This window comes from Gymnogyps californianus, chromosome 17 (genome assembly GCF_018139145.2).
Source record: "Gymnogyps californianus isolate 813 chromosome 17, ASM1813914v2, whole genome shotgun sequence".
NCBI lineage: Eukaryota > Metazoa > Chordata > Aves > Accipitriformes > Cathartidae > Gymnogyps > Gymnogyps californianus.
In genome coordinates, this window is record NC_059487.1 from 16,050,547 (window position 1) to 16,077,414 (window position 26,868).

The following is a 26,868-nucleotide window of genomic DNA, read 5'->3' on the forward strand; positions in this document are numbered from 1 at the left end:
GGGCGCCCCCCCCTCCTTCCCCCCCCCCCCCCCCCCCCCCCCCCCCCCCCCCCCCCCCCCCCTCCGCCGGCTTCTCCCCCCCCTCCTCCGCCCTCCTCCCCCTTCCCCTTCCCCTCCCCACCCGGGAGGAGAGGCACGGAGTGACCGACGGAGCCAGAGCTCCGGCCGCTCCGAGACCCCGCTCTCCTCCATGGGGCCCAGGTAAGCGCGCCGCCCCCCGCCCCCTGAGGCGAGCGGGGGGTCGCCATGGCCGCCCGCCCCCTGAGGCGGCAGCGGCGGGCCGCCCCCATCCCCGCGGCCGCCCTGAGGCGAGGCGAGGCGGGCAGTGCTCCGGTGGGCGGCGGGGAGCCCCCCCTCCCCCCGCCTCATTTATTATCATCGTTATTATCACCCCGTCCCCACCCCGGCACCCTCCTCCGCCTCGGGCAGAGCCCGCCGCCCGGCGCGGGGGGAGCGGGGGCCGATCGCTCCCTGCCCGCGGAGGGGGCACGGTGCCTTCTTTGGGACGCGATGTCTTATTTGGTGTGGGTGGATGGCTTAACTTGGTAAGTGGCAGGGTTTAACCCCCCTCCCCCGGCCCTCCCCTCCCCTCGCTCCTCCGCCCGCCCCCCCCCCCCCCCCCCCCCGTAACCTCCAAAAGGGGAATTTTCCAGCTGGTAATTTCTGCTGCGTCAACACCCAGCTCAAGGGAGAGGAGAAGAGACAAGGGGGCATTTTAACAGCAGCTCCACTTGCGAATAGCCAGCCTCAATCCCGGCTCCAGCATTAAAACCCTTTCCGCCCCCTAAAAAGCAGCATCCGTGCAAGTTGGACCAAGAGTTTGTCAGGAGTGTGGTTCAAAACTGCTTGGAAAAAGGGATGAGGTAATAATACTGGTGAAGCATGTTGTATTTCTCTCTTTCTGCCTGTCTCTCTTTCTCTTTCTCCCTCTCCTTTTTTTTTTTTTTTTTTTTTTTTTTTTTTTTTTAAAGCCAGGCCTGTTTTGGGTTATTGTCTCCCCCTAAAGCCAGACATAGATCGCCTGGCCTTGCCTCCATTTTAATTGCAGGCTGAAATGGGGGAAGTGACCCTCTTTTTTAAAAAAAAAAAAACAACCCAACAAACAAAAAAAACCCTTGAAAAAATAATGCTGTTCCTTTGGGGGGATATAGGTGATTTTTCATAAGGCTGTAACAAGTGCAAAAGTGGCTGGAAATGTTTTCTGTCATGCTGGGAAACTAGTGAGGTGTCCTCCCCCCTCCCCAGAAGAAAGTGTTTGTAAAATTTGGGCGAGGGGAGAAGGAGAGGTGCTGTGAAAGGTGTTGGTAAAAGAAGGGGTTATGCTGCTGGATTGCCTTTGTGTCTCTGTAAATAGACATGTCAGTTCCCAAAGTAATACAAGTAGTGTCTGATAACTCAATCCCAGATGACAAATAGAGAATGGAGCAGATTTTCAGGTCTGTAATAGTGGGAGGATTTCTCTTTTGAAACAGAGGAAAAAAAAATGTTGGTACCTCCTGAGGAGGTTGTTCACCGGCGCGTTATTGTGAAGCTGAGCGTTCGGATGAAATCCGGAGATAGAAACCGATATTTATTTATTTTTACACCTGACGGGAAAGATAAACAAAGGAGAGTTTAAGAGCTCTTTAATGAATTCCTCATGCTTTTTATTTTGCAATCTCACTGATTCATTTGGCAAGCCTTACAGGACCGGATTATTATCAGCATTGTTTAAAGCCATGCTAATTAGGAGATGTGTTTAGCAAACAGTAGTATTGTAGACACCTGTACCAAAGTTCTTGCATGTATTTTAATTGCATCACTGGTATCATTTTTAGCATTTAGTCACTGTAATATAGATCTAGGTCTCAGTTCTTGAACTCGATCAAGTATTTATTACAAGTGTGGATTCTCTGTGCACATAGAGCAGCCCTGCTACTAATGCATTAAATGTATTTTCTCCAAAAGGAGAGGGAGTATTTTTTTCTTTTTTAATTTTGTTTTCCTATGGGGATTAAAAGGAAAAGCTACATTATCCAAGAAGAGTGAGAAAAACATAATTTTGAGGAAGAAGCTTGCTGTGACTGGATAGCTCTTCCACTTTTATCAATGCCTTGCTTGAACATTTTATGTTTTTATAGCATCTTTTAATTGGAAATAAAATTTGACTTTCCCCTTCTAAATTCCGTCTAGCTTCTCTCACTGTCAAGTTTTATATTTTGAAATCCTTAGTGATGGAAAAAATGGGTGGAGTGTATTATTAGTCACAATATTTTCAACATGTGGTGAGGAATTATCGCTTTAAGGTGTTTTTTGGGAACTGACAAGAAACGGGTAGAGGAGCCAGCCCACGGGCTGGAGGGACAGCTACAAAACAGTATGTAGGGGAGCTCCCAAACATATGTTCCTGAAAAATATTACATGGTTTGGTACGCTAGTGGGATAACTGTAACTGAAACAGAAAACTAGTCTTTTATTTTTGATGCAGCCTGTCCAGGAGGGGGAAACTCACTCACAGCTAAACTTCTCTCACAGTTGTTTTCATAGACTGTATGTTAGCTTTGGTGTAATTGAGTCAATTTTAGTGTGGTACCAAAAAATGGGGTATTCTGATAATACTAACCTTAGATGTTTATTCATATACTTTAAATGCTGCTTCATTCTAGAGTGTGTAGGATTGAGCCTTTGAAAACATGACCTGTACACGAGGTTCTTGGAGGCTGAAGAAAATGGGCCACTTTCTCCCTGTGGTCTTTGTTTTCTGGGACAGTTGTACAACCGTGGATACGTTCTTCGCAAGAGGATTTTTTTTTATTTTTTTTTTTAATAACTGGAAGTGCTTAGAGGAAAACCAGTTTAGCAGCCCCCCCCCCCCAGCAGTCCTCTGTTGAAAGGAAAAATGCCTCATGTTGGAAAGATCTGTTATTTGCTGTTAATACGCCTGCTTTTCCTTTGGTAACGTGTTGTGTTGCTGTGAGGTTGAGCATATTCTTTTTGTCTTTGCTATCCACTTGTGTGGATTTTTTTTTAGATACGTGGTTTTGAAGTTTCTAAGCAAAGTTTCCTGTCCTCCCAGCAGTGCAGCAGCAGGCTAACACCCAATCCAAACTGCTGTTGCTTGCTTTCAGAGCGGAATTATTTCATAAACAGCTCAACCTTTCCCAGGACATTTTTCCCTTCATGTTCTTGCCGGTTTTACTGGCTGCTCCAGAGCACTCTGTAACGCTCTCTAGACTCCCCCTAAATTGGTAAAAAGCATTCACAGGGGTTTTCCTTGCTCCTGTGTGCTTAGTTTAATGGGCAAACAAAAGGGCAAAGAGAGGGCTTAGTTTAAGTCTTTGAAGAGCTACCTGCAGTTGTAATGGTTATCCCACATGTCCGTTATAATTCCCAGGAGCCAGCGGTTCGTGTCCATTACTGGCTGTGAGCATTACCCTAGAAAATTCTGACACTTTGCAGAAAAAGATTAATACCGTGTTTGTATTTTGCTTCTGGCTTACGACTGGCTTGAATATTTTTTAAGTGCGTAGCTTACCTGTGTTTTATGTGTGTGATATTTGAAACTTAACGTATTAATAGTGAAAGCAAGCATGCTGTGGGGTTGTCTGTAGATAGCAGGGGTCATGTTAGGCGAGCGTACAAGGACCTACCCCGGCTGTGAGAGAGAGGGAGGTATTTGGTCTGCGTGAAGTACTGCGATCCTACTCCTTACCTAAGGATCTCCCTGAGCGTTTTTATGATATTTTGGTCAAGTACAATGACAGTCAGGACTCCAGTGTTAAAATCTGTTGCTTCAAAACTTTACTTTGTTCCTTCTTGAGGACGTTTTGTTTCACTAGGCGATATGTTTGTGTTACAGCCCCCTTAAATACAACCTTCAGTAGTTGGTTTTCTCAATTCCCTCTAGATCTGTAGTCCTTTAGGCAGGATGAGAAATAAAAGCGTGTATCGCTTGTTGCGGGACTTCTTTCACTCGAGATGCAAGAGGAAAGAATCTCAACTTCCCTAAGCAGTTGAATAGTTTTCTGGTTCATGCTGCCTTGGTGTATTTGGATGCACAAGGATGTCCAGTTTGGAGGGATAGCTGCTTGGGATTCAGTTCCCATCCTATAGCTGTTGATTGAACGTGCTGGTGTCGTAACTGCTTTTTTTATCAGTCTCCTCTTCTGTGAAACAGGGGTGCTGGGGCTTACTCAGCTTTTCCAAAACATTTTCTATTACACTGATGAAAAATCGTAGTTGTGCTAAAAACGCTTATTCTTCATAAATGCAAACTAGTGTGAAGTCCTCACTGAATTTCCTACGAGATATGGTGGAGTTCAGAGGCTCGTGGGTGGGGTTTTCTGTCCCTTACCAAGATAGCTGTGGTGCAGTTATTTTCTGAACAGTTGCTTTAACTTTCATACCCATATATTTAAGAAACATCAGACTGCTGTTGAAATGTTGGTTTTGAATAGCTTCCGAGTGCTTCGCAGGCAGGATGAGATCCTTGACAGTAATTCTAATTAGATGGAAATGTGTTCCACTTTGCGGTGTTTTGTTGCGCGTAGGTAAGGATGTATGTGTGCATTGGAACTGGTAGCGCAGCTGCAGAGAGGAGCAGTAGCTTTGCTGAAATGTAACAGGTAGATGCCGAGTTAGAGCTGAAACTCATCGTTTTGCCTTGCTTTTTGGGGATGTGGCTCGCTTTTATTCCAACCCATACAGTGGTGATCCCTTCTGTCCTGTTACTCACTTGGCTTGTGAATGCACTTGGGAAGAAAAACGTTCTGCAAATGTTGGAAGTTGCCTAGTGTTTGCTTTACAGTAAAACTGAGTTGGGGTCTCCTGTAATGGAGGGAGGCAACGAGGCATCAGAAATATTCGACAAACACAGCTACTAGCTTGTGTATGAGTTAGAATAAACTTAGTAACAAGAATGTCAGAGTGTGTGCCAGGAACTTAGCTGCTTAAGAACCCTACTTAGAAAAGTGAGTAGGGTTTTACATACTAAGGAATATGTTTATACCTTTGTATACTTAAATACCTAGTTATCTTTCCTAATTATTTCCTCATCATGTTTTGAACAAACTGCTTATTCCATCCAAGCGAATTTGCTTCCTGGTATTTGTTACCTTGTGAAGAAGAACTCTGCAGAGAGAGTTGATGCTTCAGGCGGTTAGCTCACTCTCTTTGAGGAAAGGGTTAAACAAAATTTGCACCCTTTGCACTAATATACCATTGGAGGAAATACCTTTCTGACTAGTACTCAAATCATGCTCCGAAACAGAAGAATCGATGGTCTGTATTAGCCATTAGGTGCTTAAAATACCCAAACCCGAAACCAACTAATTTAAGTACTGATAAACGAAGTAGTCAGGATGCAGTACGCCTAAAAGTCCTGCCACTATAGTATTGGAGAATGAGGCGGTGGCTAAATATAAAACTAGCTTATTGACTTCCTTCTTATTACCACTGTATCCTTCTTGGTTTCAGTCCACTTCTTTTTTTTCTTTTTTTAATAATAGTTGATCAAATCTGGATTATGAGATTTATACTGAAAAGGGATACTTACCCAAGGCACTAAGTGCTTGTACCGTGCATTGCACAAATGAAATTAGATTGTTCACAGAGCAACTCATATGTTATCTTTAGTTTTGCACTGGTTGATTTTTTTACTCTTAGATTATTCCTGACTCCTTATGTGTCTTTTCTGTCTCTTAGGTGCTCTTTCCCTCAGTTCCTCCCACTGCTATACTTCCCTTTAAAAATTACCTCATGATTCTTCCTCCTTTGGCTCCCTCCCTTTTTACGTACTGAGTTTGGGAACTTTAGCAAAGATCCCCTAGTTAAAAAGCCAAAAACCAATGAGAAAGTTTTGGGGGAACCATTCTTCAGGGCAATTCCCAGTGTGATATGCTTGCAGTTCTTCAATCCTCTTTTTTTTTAAGGTGCTTTTTATGTTGTTTTTTGTCCAATAAATGCACAAGGGCAAAGTCTTTTTGGTTAGATTACTTTTGCAGCTCTTTTTTTTTTTTTTTTTTTTTTTTTTTTCTTTTAAGTGGAAGCTTAAGATCTTGTAGGAGTTAATGGCACTTGGACAGGTAAGTGTCATAGTAGCCACGGGCATTTGGATTTTTTCAGGGTGTTTTTTAATCTTCACTGCTAGTGTAGCAGATATAGCTGTAGCTAAATTCTTACCTTTTTTGATATCGCCAAACTTCTCAAGCCTGGTACCGTGCAAGGTCCTTGTTATTTAAGTGCTGGCTAGCTCTTCTGTGTTCTTACTGCGTTCTGCAAGGTCTGTGGCAATGGGTGGGGTTGGATCTGTTCTTCTCTTGGTGCAACCAGATGAGAGAAAGAGAGAACAGAGATCAAAAATAGGGGAATGATACGAACAACTGTTTCTGTACCGTGATGGTGCTCTCCATGATGGAGAGAGAGGATAAAGAGACAAGCGCGTGGACAGAGTTGGAAGCTGTGGGGAAATAAGTGAGACGCAGAGGAAATGCAAAGTGCAGTGGAAATGTTACTGCGAGTAAGCATTTTGAACTAGAAATACGCACCTAGTGCCCTGTAAGGAAAGGTGCATCCTGTTGTATTAGCAAGTTGACCAGTTGGAATACTCTATTTCGGGCTGCATAGCTTTTACAGGCATGGAAAATAAGACTTTTACCTTCTGTTAGGTATTTGCATCTTTTTCTGTACCTTTTGTGGGTTTTCTTTCTTCAACATTTTTAAATCCTTGTAAGAGGAGCAAACTGCTTTACTTCATACCGTTGTGCACACTGCTCTTTAACTTGAGGATGACACTGGCTTTTGTAGGCTGTGACTCAGTCGAGTTGGGTGGGAATAGAACTCAAATATCTTACTTTTGTATAATGTGGGCACATAATTTTTATGTAACCTCAGGCAAATATTTTGGTTTGGAGGGGAATCACTGTAACTATAAGGTTAGATTAATACTAACCCCATTTAAAGTGTGTGGATGGCAGGTGCCGCAGAAACATTAACTGAAACTTTGATATTTGCTAGAACAAACAATATTCTTAAAATTGTTTGAAATCCTCATGTAAAGTACTGTTTTTTTACAGTGACTTCTTCAAAGCACTTCTGTCTGGAAGCATAGTCAGAAGTTGTTAATAGTCTTAAAATTTGTATGTTAAACTCTTTCTTTAACTCAACACAAGGGCTAAAGAATTTTTCCTGTATGTCGGCATATATCAGAATGTATTTCCTATATATCAGAATATTTCTTGTTCAAAATGGCAAACAGTGTTGTAAATATGCAGTTATTTTAACTGTTGCTTGTAATTATGTGACACTGAAGGTTTTTGTATTAAGTTGAAGTTTAGATTTTAATTTTTGCCTCCTGTTCTTTCCATGCCCAAATACAGGACATCTGATGAACCTTTTGGAGCTTGTTATCAGAGACCATTCTCCTCTATTCATTAAATCATGCACTATCCAGCTGTGCAACATTGTGACGTTTATTTTTGCTAACAGGAAACATTTTCAAATATTGGTAAGTTCTCGGCATTTAAAGATATTTTTGTAATGTGGTAAGGGAAAAAGAAAGAGTAGCTGGATATAACATTGTTCTGAGGGCTTACAGTTCTCTATAAAATTTGACTTAACATTGGTAACAAAGGCTTGTTTAGAAATCTTACCCAACTGCAAAAGTTGAAGAAATACCTCTGGCTATTCTTCTGCTCCTACCTTGTGGTAGGGCTGCCTCCGTTAATCATGGTCACTTGGTTCTCATCTCTTTGATTAGAAGAGGAAAACAGGTGCAGAGCTCAAAGCAGGAAGGAAAAATGAAGAGCTGTGCAAAATAGCGTAGGTCTCGGCTTTACCATTCTTACCAGACTATTCTGGCTCATTTTGTGACGCTGGGACAGAGGTGTAAATGAGTCTTAACAGTAGCAGTCCTAAGTCTAAGTGAAAATACGTATTACTTTTACACTTTTCTAACAAAGTAATTTCCCATGTGTCTGTGTTGGTCTGGCTCCCTCACTCCCCCACTTTATTTTTTTAACTGTCTAAATAACAGGACTAAAAAGAGCTAGCCAAAACAATTGCTATGGAGAAGCAATCAGAATTAGAGAAAGGCAAGACTTGGCAGTCTGAAATAGAAATTGAGAACAAAGTCAGTGGTATTTGCTTCAGTTGGGTCATATTTGTTTTCAAGGTTTTCACAGTTCTGCTTGTTGCCATAAGAATGCTTGGATTTTCCTTATTATTTCATTTGTTTATTAGATATGTTATTTCACCATTTATAATGACATTAGTTAGTGTTGGAAAAGCTTTCTTAATTTGTATCTTCTGATGTTTTCTTTCACAATCTGTTACTACAGAAGGTCAGTCTTGAAATCAACAGTATTGATTTATAGCTTATTTTCATTAAGAGAGCTAATGTGTATATTGAAGATGTCTGAAATGCGGAGATCAGAAATACATGGCAAATACTTTGCTATAATGGCTAACAGTATATAAACAGTATAAAGTTTGGAGTAAAGTATAGTCAGAAGTTTTAGTTGGAGTTCGATGTTGCAAGTGTAGTGAATATGCTATTCTGAAGAAAATAAAGTCTCTTTTGTGTAAGAAAAGCAGGTGTACAAGGTGATAGTTATAGCAGATGCGTCCTCACAGACAGAAAACCTATGTGTAGATGAACTATTCCTATTCTTTATACCTTGTAATCATAAACATTAATGTTTTGTCCGAGAAGTCCATCTGTGAATGTGCCTTACCTAAGTATCTATATTTTACACAGAATTTTCAAAATCTTGGGATTGTTTAGTCTCTTAACCTCGAATGGCATCAGCCAGTAGAAACTGGCAATTAAACATTTCAAGAGGAAATTCTCTTGAATATTCCATTGCAAACTTGATTTTTTTTCAGGAGTTGTATTGGTAGCTTTTTTTAACCTCAGTATTTGATAGGTCAGATAAGGTGAATTAGTGCCCTTCGGGCCACAAATGTCTCTTTAAAAAGTCATTAAAGTGAGAATGTTTTGAAAAGCCACCAAACAGGAAACCCTGTTGTTTCAAGGATCTGTTTGAAGTTTTAGTATCTAATTTTAGAATTTTGTTTCCCATACTTTTAAGAAGTAACTCTTGCTTGTATTATTGCAAAAACCAGGCTTTAATTACCTGCAATGTATTGATACGTAGTGAGTTAACGTTTTGGGGGGTTCATTAGGTCATAAATAGGGGTGTTATAACTGAGTTTGGAGGGAAAGCACTTCAAAATGTATCACTGTTGTTCAGTAATCTTGTAGTTTAATGCTAATAACTTCTTCTGGTTTTGTTTTTTGTGATAGTTTTGTCTTTCCCCTGCAAGAGTTCACACCAGTGCTATCGGAAGGTCACAGAACAGTGCACTACCTGTGCTGCCCTAGGGCTGTTGATGTCCTCAGCTGTTGTAGGAGAAACGCTAGACCTGGAACCCAGTTTGTTACTGGTAAGAAGTAATTGTCTTGGATTTTATTTTTATTTTTTTTTAATATTAAAGTTTGCATACTTTCTCTAACAAAATCAGTAAAAATGTCTTCACTGCTTCTTTCTTGAAAAACACTATAGCAAAATGTGCATCTCTGGTCTTCCCCCCCCCCCCCCCCCCCCCCCCATTTTTAACTTTACAGTTTCTGAATTTCTAATTGCCCTCCTTCCAAAATGTGGAGTCTAACAGTTTTCCCTTAGCTTTCATTTTCAGACCTGGTTTTCTCTTGAAATTCTTCATGCACTGTCAGAGCTAATGAAGGTTAATAAATGGCTTTTTCTAAGATACCTTCAGAAATCCTGTCTCTTGGTTGCACTTTTGTGGTGTCCAGCTTCTGCACACTATAGCTGGCCCCATAACTTCAGATAGATGGTTTGATAGGTCAAAGGCCAAAGCCAAGTCTCTGGTTTAAAGTTTTGGAGTAGAGAGTGAAACGTTTAATGATAGCTCCCTGTTATTTTATGTTCTGCTTATTGGAGTTAGATTTTGCTTGTGGTTCGTGTTTGGATTGTGGAAACAAAGCTTTAACGATATGATGAATGACTAGAAGCGTGTAGTGTTTTGCACGTCTTTATACTTTTTGCTGAAATTGGCCTTCCCTTAATTCCTAATTGCATTTGGGTCTATGTATTTTCATGGTAGAAGCAATTGTAAACTGACGATGTAGTCTTAAATGCATTGTATTTCCTGACTAAATCTAACCTGGACCAACGGGGAGTTGAAGTCTCTCTCCCTGCCCTGAGAACTAGTGGTTCGAGCGAGTGATTTCTTTGCCGGTGTGTTACAGCTGCTGAAGGTGTAATGCTTGCCCTGCTCCTGCTGTTTGAACTTTACTCGTGGACTTTCTGGATTGTAACTGCTACAGAGATGCTAAATGGAGATGCTGTTTTAATGCTGTCGATGATGGGGTAGTATTGGCTTGAAATTGGAGAAATTTTAGTGACTCCTCATCAGGCAGATGTTAATTAAATATTGGTAGGGGCTTCGGGGTTTTTTTGCCCTACAGTCGTTGAGAATTGAGTGGGCCTCTCAAATTTGATAATAAAAATATAACTAGTATTTTTCTTTTAAGTTCACTGAAAATCATTTGCCTCCCAAATTCTTGCCTTTTCTGTAATTCTGTAGTATTTCTCAAACTGAATGACGAAACTTTTATTTTCTTCCTGTGACTCCTAACTCCTAAGAAAGAACATGCACTGTTGGGCTGTAATTAAACATTCTCATCCCCAGTCATAAGGGAAAAGTGGTACACTGTTGTTTTCATGAAACCGTGAGTTGTGAGTAACCTCTTTGGCCCAAGGGTCTGGTTTGGTCTGTTTACAAACATCTGCCTGTTTCTCTTTGAATTCAAAGTTGTGGTTGGAATGACCAACTTAACGAACGATCGGTTTCGTGAATCAGAATAGGGTAGAAGAGTGTCTTTTTTGGCAACTGTTCATTTTTATAAGCTGTTACTTGTATCTGCTTTGAACAAAGCTGAACATACGAATATAATTTTGGGGTATCTAGTATCAAGAAATTAAAACTCTTCTAGAATTGTGTGCTCTTCTTCCTCAAACACACGACAAAACACTGTACTTACGGAGATTTGTACTTGTAAATCCCATGAGCAGTGTCTTTGCAGGGAGTTATCATCCATTAATATCCTGAGTCTTCTGCTTTTTCTCTCATTTAGGAGAATAAGTATAGGTACCGTCCTTTTCAGTTGCTAGGGTTACGTTGGTGTTTTTTTGTTCTCTGTTCTTTTCAGCACAGGGCACATGGATAGGAGGAATCCTATGCATTTCTGTTGCCTTTAATTGGATAAAAGTGAAACTCGGGTATACACTGTGTCTTGTTGTGCAAGGAGGCGTTTCAAGCGCAATCTCACCTTACAGAGCTCCTTTGCAGAGGAATTTAAAAAATGTTGGAATGTCTTGGGAGTGGAGACATGGACAGGACACAGGGGAAGCAGAGAAGTGGGGTGTGTTGTTTGGTTTTTTGTATAATAAACCATTGGAGTGAATTTGAGTTCTTCCTTAATCTGTTTTTACTTTTCTCTGAAGGGAGAAGGGGGAGGAAACAACACATTTTTGGTTAAATTCCAGTTGGCATGTTTTCTCTAGGGAGCATAGAGTGGCTGGTGGAGGAGTGAACTAGTGAATATTTTGGTACTCTAGAACTTGTGTCCTTAGTATTAAGTGTAGAAACATGTTTAGACAATTGTAACAGACTAAATGTCATGTAGTTTAAATTTTTGGTTCGCTTATATTCTGAGAGAGCAAAAAGTAACCAAAAAACCCTACCAACAACGAAAACCCCCAAAACCCCCTCTAGTCCTCCCCCCCCCGTTTTCCTTCTGAGTGAAGGGAGTTTATTTTTGTCCCCACTATTTCCCAGGGGACTGTACTGTAGAGGCTTTCATGTGTGTACTCCATTTCTTGTCTGTGGCTTTTTGTCAAAATTCAAATAATGCACGGAGTTTTAGATGCAACAAATTTGTACCCCTTAATTTTACTGGTGGTAAGATTTTGGTCAGGAGACTTATTATGGGTACGTATGCTGAGAGGTTGGCTTTGTAAGTATTACTGGTTACTCTTTTTAAAACCTTTCCAACAGTAGGTGAAGTTTGTGTTTATTTAGGCTCTTATTATGTCATCAGGTGATATTTTCATGTTCAAATAACTGTAGTGATAGTGCAAAATAAACAGTTTTCATAGATGCTGTATTTGTAGAACTAGGTTCATTCTAGCTAGGGTTAAAGATTATATAAATTATTAATGCTTACTTTAAGACCATTTTTGATAACATGAAAAATAAAGAGCTGGCCTGTATCTTCACAGAAGTTTGCATGAAAATGATTATTAAATCTGCTTATATTTTGTTCTTTTTGCTGTTATATGCAAGTGGTATTTGTTTAGGGACAATTTTTTTTAGTTATTTTTGGAAAAGTAATAGACTTGAATTACTGTACTGTCTGCAGATTGACTTATGAAGAAAGCCTGATCTGCTACAATTTTTTTGTGGAAAATCTGCAGGTGAGCTTTCATGGTTCATTGGCTTCTTGGAAAGCTGTGTTGTGGCCATGTGCTGTCATCGCAGGCCCAGGCCTAAAGGATTTTAGTAGGTGCTCAACTTTGAAATCCTTCAGTGTACTAAAAAGACCTGAGATACAACAAAAAAATACATCATTGATCTTTGAGGTCTGTTTCTAAAAAATCTCCACAGTTTATTCCATCTTTACCATGCTTCTGCTACAACTTTGAAGGGTACTGCTTTTCTGAAGAAATCTTTCCACAACATCTTTTAAGAGGAGATAAATATCGTTACCAGGAAAAGGGGAAAAAAAAAAAACCCAACAACAAGCCACAAAGCAGCATGTAAAATTGGAACACAAGAGCACAGGGTTTTGAAGCTTCCTGAATTTTTAACTACTAGCAAATTGCCTTAAATTTAACTTGGATTAATTCCCTAGTGATCCTTGACATTAAACGGATGTTCTGGTTTGACACGGGTAGACAGAAAACTAATGAATTCCTCTGAATTTGAGGCATATTTAATTTTCTCCCCCAAAGACCTCTCATTTAAAAGGTACAATGCTGTGACAAATGTTGAATGTGGAACGATGTGTGTAAGGTAGCAGCCCTTTAGACAGAGGAGGATCAAGGCATCTACAATAATAATTGTTGGTTTAGAAGATGTTAAATTTTATTGGTTAGACTGAACACAGGAGCATCCACATCATTGCTTGCATACTTGAAAGTGCTATAATGTGCCCACCTGTCAGTGGAAAGGATGCTGCTCTTTGATGGGCGTCTTCCCATTCATCTCTCTATCTCTTTATACTTAAAGTACTTTGGAACGAGGACAAGTTGTCTTCCCTTTGTGTAGAGGAATGTATATTGTCATTATTTTTACTTGTTTTCTTATATTCATCGTATTTTAGAATGTCAGGTATTTTTGCTTTCTTGTCCAAAAGGTACGTACACGCCCCCTGCTCTTGTCCCCAGCATCCTTGGAAATGTGGGCAAGTAAGATACAAGGACTGTATGATCCTTACTGTAATGACACGCTTTTGTTCATCCATGGCTTGCCTGGAGGGTGTCTTCTGTCAAGAGCTTGGTGGGTGGGAGGGAGGCCAGTAAGGAATCTTGCATAGATTTTTTTTTTTTTTTTGTGTGTGTGTGTGTGTTTAGTAAAAATCCCTTGGTAGGAAATAAAGTCAGAGAAAAGCTATTTCCTAAAGAGGCTAGCAAGTGCTTCATCTGTAAGAAGCACCAGATTAGTCAATGCCTGAGCCTCAAACTGGTGCAGTCTAAACCAAAGGTAGCAAGAGACAAATATTTTAATCTGGGTTTCTGCCGTAGGCAGCTTAAACAAAGGACAAGGTGTATCTAAAATAGACTGTTATCAACAGTGAGGGGGAACCCAACCCACTGAACTAAGCTGAATAAATATATGAAATAGTAAAGAAATAAAATCTCGAGGAATCGGTGTAATTTCCAGGTGAAAAATATTCAAGAAGAAAAGCTGTTGCATAAATGCACAAAAGCAGGTGAAGACATTGACAAATACTCCTGATGCTAATCTGTATTAAATTGAGGAAAAAAACCCTATCCTTGCAGGAGATTCCCCCCCCCCCCCCCGATTCCAGGGAGCTGATGCCTTGGAATATGGATTTTGATACTCATGAAGGAACAGAAAAAGGAAATGCCATATCTGAAAGCTTCTGATCGCTTCGTAATTGTATGCTGTGAGGTTTTCTTGCATCTTCCTCTGAATCATGTGGCTATGGCAGCTGTTTAAGACAGGATTGGTGATGGACAACTCACTTTATCCTGTGTGGCAATTCATATTTCCTGAGGGGACTAAGCTGACTCTTCAACTCCTAAAAGTAGATGCAGTAGTGGTTTCTGGAATAAAGACAAAACTGAACTGTCATTCTGCCTTAAGAGGTGGTTCTCTCAAATATGAAGACGTTGGGAAGCGGTGGCAGCCACCTTCAGAGCCTGGGTTAGAGAGCTGGCTGGTTCCATCACAACCTTTTCAGGCCAAACACCTGAAAAATCAATTTATCTTTTTTTTTCCTTACTCCCTGACTCTTGGTTTGACTTTTTTTTTTTTTTTAATATATTTCATTTATTTGAGATGGAGATGGCTTCTGTGTGAGAATTTGATTTGAGGTCTCCAGGCAGATTTCAATGGTAAATAGGTAGTGTCATTCAGATAGTGTAGAGCTACACTATTATTGACCTCTTCCAGTTCAAATAAAAAAAAGATTAGCTTCTCTGTGCGTTCTGTGCTTAATTCTGTAGAAAAGCTGTATGGATTTGAAATAGATGAACACCGGTTCAGCCTGTTTGTGTTGCAGGAAGATGGTCCTTCCTCTCTTGAGGGAAGCAAACGCTTCTCAATGAGCAGGGACCAGCTGGTCTTGCAAATTAGCATTTCTAACACTGCTGAAGAGACAGCTCCATTCTTGCGGGACTGGAGGAGCTTGTGCAGGCAATCTTGCATAACTTGAACTTTTGAATCGTCAGGTGGCTCTCTAGAAGAAAGGTCCTGTGTCACGTATGTTCTGTGGGCTGAGAGGTTGTTTTCTAGCCAATGGTGTTGGCTAAACTGTAGCTATTTTGCTCCTGTAGATGATAATAATAGCGCAGACTAGGGGAAGGGGGCAGAGGTCTTATGGATCTGTATTCCACAGTACAGGAAACCCACTTGCATGTGTCAGGAAACTTTCTTAATCATGGCTGTCCTAGGACTGCCCACTGCTGGGAGCTGATTTGAACAGATGGGACTGAATTTGTGTTTGAACTCGATGTATGTTAGAAAGTTGCTTCAAGCTCACATCAGCCTCCTTCCTGACAGTGCTTATATTTAACCATGGATGCTTCAAGACCGTAAGACCTCAGAACTACAGTGATTTTGGTTTTATCAGCAACCACCAGTAGCCTAAATCCAGGCTTCTGATGTGTGCACCTGCCCATAATTACATTCGGAACTTGGTCTTGTCAGCAGATACCAATTTTACAGTTGTACGGTGACATGCAGACCCACATGTCAATTTTACAGTTGGAACTTCTTATATTGGAACCAATTTAAGTTTTTGAGAGAAAGGAGTAGATATCCTTCGCGTTGTCTGGCAGCTCGGCGCTCTTAATCAGTTGGACCATTAAACCACTGTTACACGGTATATAAATCTTGATAGTAATTTCCAAATAAATGATAGAAGCTAGATAAAACGGCAGGAATTGATGCTAAGGAATTTGCAAAGCTGTGGCAGCAAAGGCGAGTATGGAGTTGCAAAGGTAGTAACTGCTGAGGTATGGTGTCGCGGAGGGTACTTCATCGGTCTGTTCTGGTGCTGCCAGCGTCCGTCTGTAACACCTTGAGTGTTGTGAACTTGAAGTCATCTCACTTGAGAGACAGAATGTGTTGATACGCCTGATACCAGTGAAGTGTCACCTTGGGAGACGAAGGGCAGGGAGTTTCTGATGATGCTGAATGGACAACAGATTAAGCTGCGTGGTAGGAACGATTTACTGAATGCTGCAAAAAATGTATGTATGTGCTTGTCCACTTTGATGTAGTACTTCTCTCGTATTTGTACTTTGCAGGTGGGATAAAATTCAATCTGAAAATATTAGCGCCACTGATTACTGTCAACATCCACATTTAAGACCTTTTTTTCTGTTTTGGGGTGTAAGAGGAGGATAATTTGGAGCATAACTTACAAGATATGGGTGTCTGCCATGCTGCTGGCACTAACCAGCCTTTTTTTGGATTATACTGTCAAATTTTATGAAAGGTGATCAGAAGTCCTGTGAATTCTTCTCAGCTTGATGGATACTTTGTTATTTTGGTCATAAGCATGCTTTCTAAACATGAATGTTTAGGTGATTATTAGAATTTCTCTACCCATATCTTTGGGTGGTTGTGGGGTAAACTTGGAGATGTAAAGCCAAGGAAATAACATGTTTTATTGCAAAGTTAAAAATCTTGGTGCTTATAAGTAGTTGAGCTTCAGATAACATTAATTTCATAGTTCTGATCTGTTGTTAGTTTAGTTTGGGTGGGGACTTAAAATTTTGTGATCTGTGGTCTTGGATTTGCCTATTGCTCTTCTGACTTGAAAACAGTATTTATAGCCCCTCAACGGCAATATAGCAAAGGAAATAGCTGGTTTCAATTGGCTTTTGCTGTTTGAGGATTTCAGCTATTCAGTGTGCTACACTTAATGCTTGTTCCCTTGAGGAAATTGTGTTACAGAGCGCTCTTCAATAGTTTGTCTCCATCAGCATGGTTTCAAGTGTAGTACTACTTTCAAAACCAAACTTTACTGTTTGGAACCCAAACAGTAAAAACTGACAGCTGTTTTACCCAAGTAACTTAAGACAGGTTTTCTTACAACTCTTTAGTAATTTAAAGAAATGTTTCTCTGGGATGTTATGAGCCACTGGAGGATTGAGCTTCAAATCTAGTCCCTTTTAATGTAAGTTATTTGAAGTCTGGTAAAGATAAGCTGCATCGTGTAATGAATGTGCAGTCTTTCTAGGCAGTAGTTGTATTTTGTGGCATTCTTTCAAGATGAACCTGTTACTTAACTTGGTACAACTTGGGGTTTGTCTCAGTCTTTGAAAAACATGTCTGTAAGCTTGTACTGGATTTTGTAATACTGTCATTTCCTTCCCCATACAGGACTTGTGGAAGAGGAAACACAAAGATTTCCAAATGAATAACCGAAAGGAAGATATGGAGATTGCTTCCCACTACCGTCATCTGCTGCGTGAGCTCAACGAGCAGAGACAACATGGCATCCTCTGTGATGTTTGCATTATAGTGGAGGGGAAGATATTTAAGGCTCACAAAAACGTTCTGCTTGGGAGTAGTCGCTACTTCAAAACGCTGTACTGCCAGGTACAGAAAACCTCCGACCAGGCCACAGTCACCCATTTAGACATTGTAACTGCACAAGGCTTTAAAGCAATCATTGACTTCATGTATTCCGCACACCTAGCGCTGACCAGCAGAAACGTCATTGAGGTGATGTCAGCTGCTAGCTATCTGCAAATGACAGATATTGTACAAGCCTGTCACAATTTCATAAAAGCAGCTCTCGACATAAGCATAAAGTCTGATGCCTCGGATGACCTCGTCGATTATGAACTTGGAGCCCCTTCCAGCAGTAGTACGGATGCTTTGATTTCAGCAGTGGTGGCTGGCAGGAGTATATCTCCCTGGTTAGCTCGGCGAACAAGTCCAGCAAACTCGTCTGGAGATTCAGCTATTGCCAGCTGCCATGAAGGAGGGAGTAGTTATGGAAAAGAGGATCAAGAACCAAAAACGGACAGCCACGAAGACATTTCATCCCAGTCTCTCTGGTCTAGTGACATGGGCTATGGGTCTTTACGTATCAAAGAGGAACAGGTTTCACCGTCACATTATGGAGGGAGTGAACTACATTCTGCCAAGGATAGTGCAATACAGAATGCATTCTCAGAACAGGGAGTAGGGGATGGCTGGCAACCCACTGGGCGCAGGAAGAACAGAAAAAATAAAGAAACTGTGCGGCATATCACGCAGCAAGTGGAGGACGACAGCAGGGCAAGTTCTCCAATGCCATCTTTTTTACCTGCCTCAGGATGGCCGTACAGCAGTCGAGACCCAAGTAAGTCATTCTTCTGATTTCCGTTGCTGAAATTAAAAATGTTGAGTTAATTAGATCTGTTCATGGTATGATCTTACCAGTGTCTGAAATATATTAGCTTGCCAGAAACTGCAAAATGTAGAAACCTGTGTTGCCAGCAGTTCAAAAGAACCAAGCACTGTACGGTTCAGTCAGGAACCTCAGTGTCACAGCATCACAGGCTGGTTCTCCTCTGAAAGAAGTCTGTAGTTTTGTTTTGGCCTTGGACATAGAACAGCCTAAATCACCCCCAAAACACCATCATAATTGTTGGAATTAATGAGAGAAAAGGTTGGAATTTATTTTAGCAGGTATGCAAACTGATGTTAAGGTTGAAGAATTTTCCTTGCGTAGTATATTGATGATGTAATTACACCACACACAGGTGTAATTTAGTCTTAACGTTACTGTCTTCAGTACTTCCTGATACTCAGGTGTCACTTTCTCATGTGCAAGAAAACCACCATAGCTTGTTGCTGGTAATGGCAAGGTAGGTGTTTGGTAACTCTTAAGAATAACGTGTTGTTTTGAGGTACTACTAAGGCTTAAAATGTATTTTGATATGTGACTACTTGTATTCTGAGATGAGTGGCTATACACTTTAAAAGCAGCCAGGGAGAAAAATGTTTTCTTGACTTCTTTTGAATCTTCAGTAGTTAATTTTCTGTCTCAAGATAACTGTCCTGTTTGATTCATTAATCACTGGCAATTAATAGATCCAGGAATCCTACTGATACAGGAGTTTGGGTGGTTTTTTCCTAAGGACTTTAAGGGAGTATGGTATTAAACTCCCTCAAGCTGATTTGAAGAACTTGGTCTGTGCTGTCAGTTAGCCTGTGTTTCATTGCATACCAGAATCCAAGTCAGCCAGGAGAAGGGTGTGTGAGATTATATACCCTTATGTTGCCAAATGCAGATGAAGAAAGCAATATAAATAGTACTGAAGAGTCTTTATGGGCTGAAAAAGGATGTTTAAGTTGCTTACATACTGAAGTTTAAATGCGGTTTTCATTGAACGAGTAACTCTACAAATGTCTTAAGATTTATTATGTTTTACAGTTATCTGCTGCAGCAAGCTTGCATGTAATTATTCTAATTGGCTGATGATAAAATCTAAACAGCGTCAGTTAGAAGAAAAATGCGAGATAACTTAAGATAACAGTGATTTATAACAAATCCTGTTTTTATAATGCATGTATTTTAGGATTGTTTTGAACGAAGATTCAGCATGGATTGCCTGGTATGCTATTCACACGCAAATATTTTTCACTTTCACGGCATCCCATAAAAACAACTCAATCACTTGACTGTCTGTGGGGTTTGGACAGGTATATGAAGTAAACCGCACATGTTGGAGTGACTGCAGAAACAGAACTGCAACTCTGATCGTCTTAGCAAATTGGTTATAGATTGAATGTCTTTTAAAGTACTGAAAACAGTGCAAAATATGAGATTGTGTTACTGGAAGATGAATGAAGTTTAGATTATTTAATTCCTAATTGTTAAGGAATTAAATAGAAGCAACCTTTTTCTTTACAACTGTTTGCAGATGAGAGGAAGATGGCTTCGGGTCTGGACTCGGCACAGTGCTGAGACAGTGCATCAGCGAGCACAATCAAATTATTTGTTCCAAATCTTGTCTTAAGTGCGGTTTCCAATAAAAGAGGTGTTTCTAAGGATGGGAAAGAGGAAGCTGAATGGTGGTGATTGGGGGAGTAGTTTCAATATTCCGCTAGTGCTGGTAAAGGAAAAAAAACTGAATAGCAACACTTGTCACTGTCCAAAACGAGAGGAATGCCAGAACTGAGCAGGCACAGGGGCTGCGTATGTTGGCAGTGGCCAGCTGGTCTGGCTGCTGCCCTGAGAGCAATGTGTGCAAAGTAGAAGTAACCATGCTGAGCAAGGGGGATGTTTGGACACCGAGCTGCTCTTGGTTTCCCCACGTTGGCCATCTGGACAGGCGAGCAGAGATGAAGTTCTGCTTTCTGCCCAGCTGAAAAGGGACGTTTTTCTGCGCTGTGGGGCCTGAAATTCTGGGATGGGTGCGTATGGACTTAACGGCAAGGAGTGTCTATGTGTGCTTCCCCTAAGCAGGAGGAGCCCTGCATGTATTTTAGGTCAAATTTTCTTGTCTTTTGGAGGATTTTTTGGTATGATTTCAAAGGATTTGAGATCTGTGCGTGTTCAGTTTCAGTTAACGTTTGGACATCTTGTCAGCAAGCAAGCCTCTCGTGTGCTTGTGTGTGTAGATGTGTGGTTTGGGTGAAATCAGAGTTGGTCGCTCAGGTGAGGCTGCTTCTCTTTCACTGTGAAGTGAAAGCATCCCTGCTCCCCCAAACCATCACTGTCTGGGTCGCTCCAAGCAGTAGGGTCTTTTGGTCTCACATTAATATTTCCCATCTCCAGCAGGTGGAAGCAACCCTCTTGCGAACTGCTCCATCTCCCAAGTTGCCAAGCTACAGGGTTCTGCTTAGGTTGGTTATTGGTACCCCAGGTTCTTCCCTCTCCTGCTAGAATTCAGAAGTAGTCTAGGGGTGTTGCAAACTTAGCTCCTACGCGTGAAGAAAATTTGATTCTCTTGTGTGAAAATGGATAATGGCAAGTGTCTGCACTGTGTAATGAGTATTTGGGATGTGTTTAAATTTCAGCTTGAAGTTGTCTTTGATTTAGTAGTGTCAGGCTTCATTCTTTAAAACAGACTTCATAGTCTAGCGCTCTTTTTTTACCTCATTTATTTAGAAGTGTCCCTATCTGTATTGTTCATAGGTAAGATGAAAAGGTACTCGTTTGCTGAGGAAATGGGTGTTGAATGTTCTTTCGTAAGTAGCTAAGAGGAAAAAAGTTATGTAGAACTCTTTGTTCTTTGAGGCTTATTCACTTTTCTGATCTATTCAGTTACTTTAAGATGCTGCTTGTTCAGTCTGAAAGCCCTCATTGTGGGATAATTTGGGTACCATTTGCAGATGCCTCTATACTGGAGGACTAACCCAGACCTTCTGGCAATGCAAAAGCTGATTTAGGAGAGTCCATCTTAAAAGTTCGGTGTTAGTGTCTTCCTCCTGAAATTTTGCAAGATATTCATTTGGTCTTGCTTGCAAGCAGCACTGCGTTTCAGCAGCATGCAAGCAACATTTTGGAAGGTGAATCTTGCAAGTGACCATTGCATCACCCTTTTAATTCAGTGATTATTTGGGGGAGTATACTTCACAGATTAAAAATACTCTCCTACTCCTGTATTATACAGGATTACTTAATTTATGTTATGTTACCAAGAAGCACATTGCAGTCACTGAAACTTGGCTTTTGAAACAACTAACAGCTCCTTTATACTTGGTAGTGGTGCTTTTTTCAGTGGGAAACATGTTGTTATCAGTACAGGCAGGGTGTACTAAAGTGTCCCAAATACATAAGTAGACTGTACTTAAATATGAATCAATGGGGCCTCAAAAAGACACAGATTTCTTTTTTAATTGAAAGGATAAGAAAATTCTTTCCAAATCAGTTGATTCTTTTCCAGATGCTGGTGGGGTGCTGCTGAGAGTCTTTGACTTTGATCACACTACGGATTAAAATAAAAAGGAGTGTCTGGAGTAATCTTATTAATGGTAATCTAACATCATGGAAATAGCAACTGAAGCAAGAGATTCTTAGTATCTGCCATAAAGAGTATATCTTCTTCCTCCAAGAAAGAATGATCAAATAGGATTTGCAAAAGAACGCAAACTAAGTTGAGATGCTAGATTGAGAATGTGATTAAGCTCTCAGTTTCTACAGGGTAGTGTCAGTCAAGCACAAAGCTTGATGAGGACCATCTTTTCACGCTAGTTTCAATTTATTAATTTGGATTCTCTGTTTAGCATAAAACACATTAGGTTTTTTCTTTCTCATCCTGTTTGGGTTGTTCAGGATGTCAGTCTGTCATTCCTTGTATGAAACATTTGTATATATGTTTTCCTCACCAAGCCGCATTAACTTGGAACAGCAATTCTCCAAAGTAAACTGAAGGATGGGCTTTTATAAATAATAACTTTCTTCATAACTGAGCCAAGAAGAATTTCCTCCACAGACTTGCCAAAATAACAGGTCTGCCTTTTATTTTAACCTTTTTTCTTGATTGCTATTTGTTAGTCTTAATATCAAAGATGCTTACAAAATTGAGCAGTAGTAGTGTGCTGTGAGCATCTTCATTTTCCTTAGGTTGCTGTTCCTTTAACATTGCTGGATAAAGTTTTTACAGGATTACACGTCCTGAGTGCATGGACTACAGGATCGGGTGGTGTTTATTTAAAAGGTTCTCGCCGAAGAGGGCAGTTACCTTCACTAGAAGGGCTGTTTAGCTAGCAAAACGTTGCTGGTTTTGCCTCTTCATATAATGGAAAACTCTGTCACTTGGAGGGTGTCTTTTGAAGAATTTATTGATGGTTTTATTAATGTGTTACTTCAAGCATAGTAGTTATGATTCAGGAATTTATTTCTAAGGAAATACTCCCACACATCTTCTGAGTGTTTGCACCCTAAAGCTGCAAGTGAATTTTTGTGTGCCAATTGACTGTGAAATGAAGCTAATTATTTTCAAAACAGAACAGTCATTTTTAAAGACACTACAGTTTGGGAACTTTTTGCTTTACTTTGGTTACATGTAGTGAAATTGTTGTATTCTGTAAGAAGAGCTTCAGGACTTCAGTAAGCCCATAGTAGTGACCTTCATGGGAAGGATGAACAGGACTTACGATATCCTGACTTCGCAGAGTTCCAAGTTCCTTTAATATTTTCCCATCAAAATCTTTAATTATGCACAAATTTCCTCCCTCGTGGTGAGGAGACATTCAAGTTCATCATTTTCCAATGACACAATCTGATTTCAGTGCCTGCTGCAGGGAGTTGTGCTACTGGCTCTCCGTGAAGACTGGAGACAGCTGGTGTCGTAAGCCTTTTCCTATCCCTTTTTCTGTCTTGGTTTCTAGGGAGCAAATTATGATTACAGGAGTTGTTGGCAAGCACAGATGCTTAACAGTTGGATCATATAGTGAGCTTACATTTCAGAAGGCTTCAGAGGGAGGCAAGAAAGAGCTCGGTCTAGATGAACTCTCCAACTAATTTTGTGCAGGTGAGGTCTCTGGACCTGTCTGAGTGCAAGTAGGTGAATGTGTAGATTGTCTTATTATAGGATGATTTTATTCTTGAAAAAAAGTCTTTTTCTCAGCAAGCTACCAGGCTTCCTGTAACTCTTTCACCTTTTCAATGCAAATCTTCAAATCTTTCCTTCTTTTTTTTTTTAATTATAATTATTTTTTAAAAAACAGTGAAAATTCCATTGTTGCTGTTGTGATATTTGGCAAGCATATTAGTCCAAGTGGTGGAATAGGGGTCTTGCATAATGAGAAGAGGAAAAAAATGAGCGTGGTGTTTGTATTCAGGATTCAGGTGTTTAAGGAACTCTAAGATTTTTGTTCTGCAAAACCTGTATAATACTTCTGGCTTTACATGATGCTTTATAAATAATCAATTTACCTGTCCTGAAGAGCTGGCGTTTAAAAGAGAAGAAAAAAGATGATCTGCAGGCTAGCACTGAAGGTTAATATTAATGAAGAAATAAAGAAAATGCAGTGTGAATGAGCTCAGAAAGAATGGGGCTTTGCAATTGGCAACGCAGGCTATTTGGTGTGAAGGATTATGCCAACACAGAATGGAGACAGAGAAAGGGAAGGAGAGGCAGCGTGGTATAGGAGAGAAGAGAATAAGGAGCAGGAAGAGGGATAATAGAAAAAGAGAACTGAGAACAAGTTCTGAGAACAAAGAGCCTGAATTTGGTGTAGTAAAGGTGGTATCTGAGACAGACTGAAAAGATGAGGGAGCAAGGTTAAACCAGAACGTGTCTGTACCGGGAATACCTGTTGAGCGTTAAGGTACAATGAATGAATTGATTTTTAGGCTTTTGTACCCAGCTATTCCCGTTAGAGATGGATAAACCTTACTGAGACTAACTCTTTCCTGTCCAGTCATTCTTCACTCTTCTTTTTAACTTCTGCAGCCCAATATTAAAAACCTTTTGCTCCAGCTTGAAATGCAGCTGCACGGTAAATAATAGTGCTGCCACGTGCTGTTCCACCTTGCCTGTCTCCCATTAGTGGCACTTTGATCTGTCTACTCTGGCCTATCCAAAACTTCTTTCCCTGCTCCTCAAAAAGTGTACAAAAAGCCTATTTTTTGTGAGACGCGGTATCACATAGTTGATCTTCTCTATTCATCTTACCTACAATAAAGATATATTGGTAAATTGTAGGTTTTTATGGGACTAAAACAAATGTATTGAAGGAGATGCTGAGGGAAGTCTTAGTAGGTAGATTGAAAACGTACAGTGTTGAAATGATCTGCGTAGCATGGTAGCTGGAAAAATCACTGGGACAGAATACAGTCATTTACTCTTCCTTTAAATGGATTTTGCTTTGAAGAGATGGAGTCTCCAGTCCATCTGCCATGGTCTGAGTTCTGCTTGCAATGTAAAAACTTAAGGCACGTGTTGCAGTATTTGTTACAGCCATGAATGAAAACTAGGCTGGTTAAAATTTCAGTTGTCAGATTAGTATCTGATGTCCTAAAACAACACGGGCTCAAATTTTAATAGTTTCCTACTGTTAGTTCATTATTTGGATCATTCCTTTATGCTCAATTTTGGAAGGATCACTTTTTAAGGAGGATAGATGTTTTGGATCAAAACGTTCAGCTTATTGGAAAGGTGTTGGAGTATTTTTGAGGGCAGGTAATAGTAAATTACAAATTGCCTGCCACTTGGAAAATTAAGTTAATTCCTGTGTTTTTCCACCTGCTTTTCATGAAGTTGTAGTTACGGTGCAAGGCATTAGAATCTTCTTTGCTATGATTGAGGGGATTTTAATGATGTTTTTATTGGGGAGATATTTTGACGCCTGAAGCATTGGTAGTCGGCAATGCCAGGCTTTCTTTCGCAGCCAGACCTGGAGGGGTTACACATTTGTGCTCTAATGCCACCCCCAGAATTCTTTCTTAGCACCGAAATCAGCTTAGCCCATGTTCTGCATTCCTCTGGCTTACGGAGCTGCCCAGGTTTCTAGACTGTCTTTGGTACTCTCTTCATGCGCATGAAGTATCCAGTTTACTGTGTGGAGGTGGCTGCTAGTTGCAGCAAAATGCAAAACCAAACAAAACCAACCCCAACCCCCCCCCCGACCTCTGTGTCTGTATGCTGAATTTTGCAGAAACATTGCATAAAGTGCTCAGTGAATAATTCAGGGTCCCCGTATCACCACAGTTACAGGCTAACAAAATTATTAGGATGCAATCTTTGCAGGAATAAGTCTTTTGAGTTGCTGTTATTAAAGGGTTAGGTCAGGTTATTTTCAAGTTTGGAAACTAAAATCATTGCTTTAAACCCAGACACTTATTCCCTGGCTACACCCTGGCTTTAAAATGGTTCCACCCTAAACCAGCTTTAGCTCAAAGCTCAGTGTCTGTTTCCTTTCCCCACCCTGCATTCCATTTTCCCCAGGCTCCAAAGCCGCCCTCCTCCTCCTCCTCCTCCTCCTCCTCCTCCTCCCTACGGTAGCAGCCCTGATTCTGTTCATCTGCTTTAACTCCAGAGATCAGAGGCACTTCCCCTCTGTTGAGTGCCCTTCTCACTATTTTATTTTTCCCTTGTGCCAAGGTTATACTAGGCTTATCTTTACAGAGATCTCAACCTTTCAAAAAAAAATTTTTTTACCCTTTTTTGTTTCTTTACTGAAATTACAAGTGAGAAATCAAGAAGGTTTTATAATTTTAACATAAAAAAATTCTAATCCTACTTTGCAATCATCACTGTTCAGGACTTTCACTTTCCTATTTGAAGTGCTGCTTTTGCATTAAAACATAGTAGGAATTCATTCCTTAGATGCAGTGTCTAAGAATCAAAACCAAAAACTAACTTTGCTGTATTGGTCTCAGAAATTTTTTTTTTTTTTTTTACATTTCTTACAGGCACTTGTTTCAAAAGGTAAATATTTGTTCTGAGGATTTTCAAAGGTTATAACTCGGCATCCTGTCATATCATGAGTACTAGTGTTCATATTTAATGTGATACTTGAATGTTGTATTTCTGTCCCTTCATGTTTGTGTCTATTCATGTGCAGATGTGCAGCAAGAGACTGTCTCTGTACTGAGGAGCAGCAGAGAATAGTATCAGTCCTTTTACTGTGTGAGTTATGAGACTCAGAAAAAGACGTTAAGCTTACAGTCAACCTTAGTATTTTTAAAGTGATAGTTTGAAGTTACTGTACAATTCTCTGCATCTTTTGGGGAAACAAGAGTGTGGCTTAAGGTATTTCTGCACTGCCCAGTCATTCCTCCTCCTGCGAGGACCGCTTTATTATTCCATTTTAGAATAGTTTCAAAAACAATTAACTCATCCAATTTAAGCATTTCTCTCTCTTTGGATTGGGGTGTTTTGTTGTATCTTGTTTTGGGGAAGATCAGTTTGTTGACCAGGTTTACTCTGTAGCCCTACAAACAGTTGAGTTGAGGTCACTAACAGGCGGTGGGAGAGCAGCAGCAAGCAGCTGGGTTTGGGGCCAGGAGCTCGTTTTGCTGACACAGACCACAGAAAAATATCTGCAGAATTTGATTCAATGTTAGAAAAACAAATATGACAGGAAAGAGATAAAAATTAATCTTTTTTTTTTTCAGATACCTGGAGGAGTGGAGGGAATTTTCCAGTTGATATTTGT

At 40.4% G+C, this 26,868-nt stretch overlaps 1 protein-coding gene across 2 annotated transcripts in view; it reads left to right on the forward strand.

The window, feature by feature from the left end:
* The first annotated feature begins 463 nt into the window (after positions 1 to 463).
* Positions 464 to 26,868, forward strand: part of ZBTB46 (zinc finger and BTB domain containing 46) — a 56,212-nt gene continuing 29,807 nt past the window's right edge. For both annotated transcript variants that reach the window (XM_050907085.1, XM_050907086.1), the window contains exons 1-5: positions 464 to 545; positions 683 to 863; positions 7,356 to 7,483; positions 9,284 to 9,423; positions 17,143 to 18,112. In XM_050907085.1, coding sequence (XP_050763042.1) covers positions 9,370 to 9,423; positions 17,143 to 18,112 — 1,024 coding nt within the window. In that variant the 5' untranslated portion in view covers positions 464 to 545; positions 683 to 863; positions 7,356 to 7,483; positions 9,284 to 9,369. The remainder of the gene's footprint in view (positions 546 to 682; positions 864 to 7,355; positions 7,484 to 9,283; positions 9,424 to 17,142; positions 18,113 to 26,868) is intronic.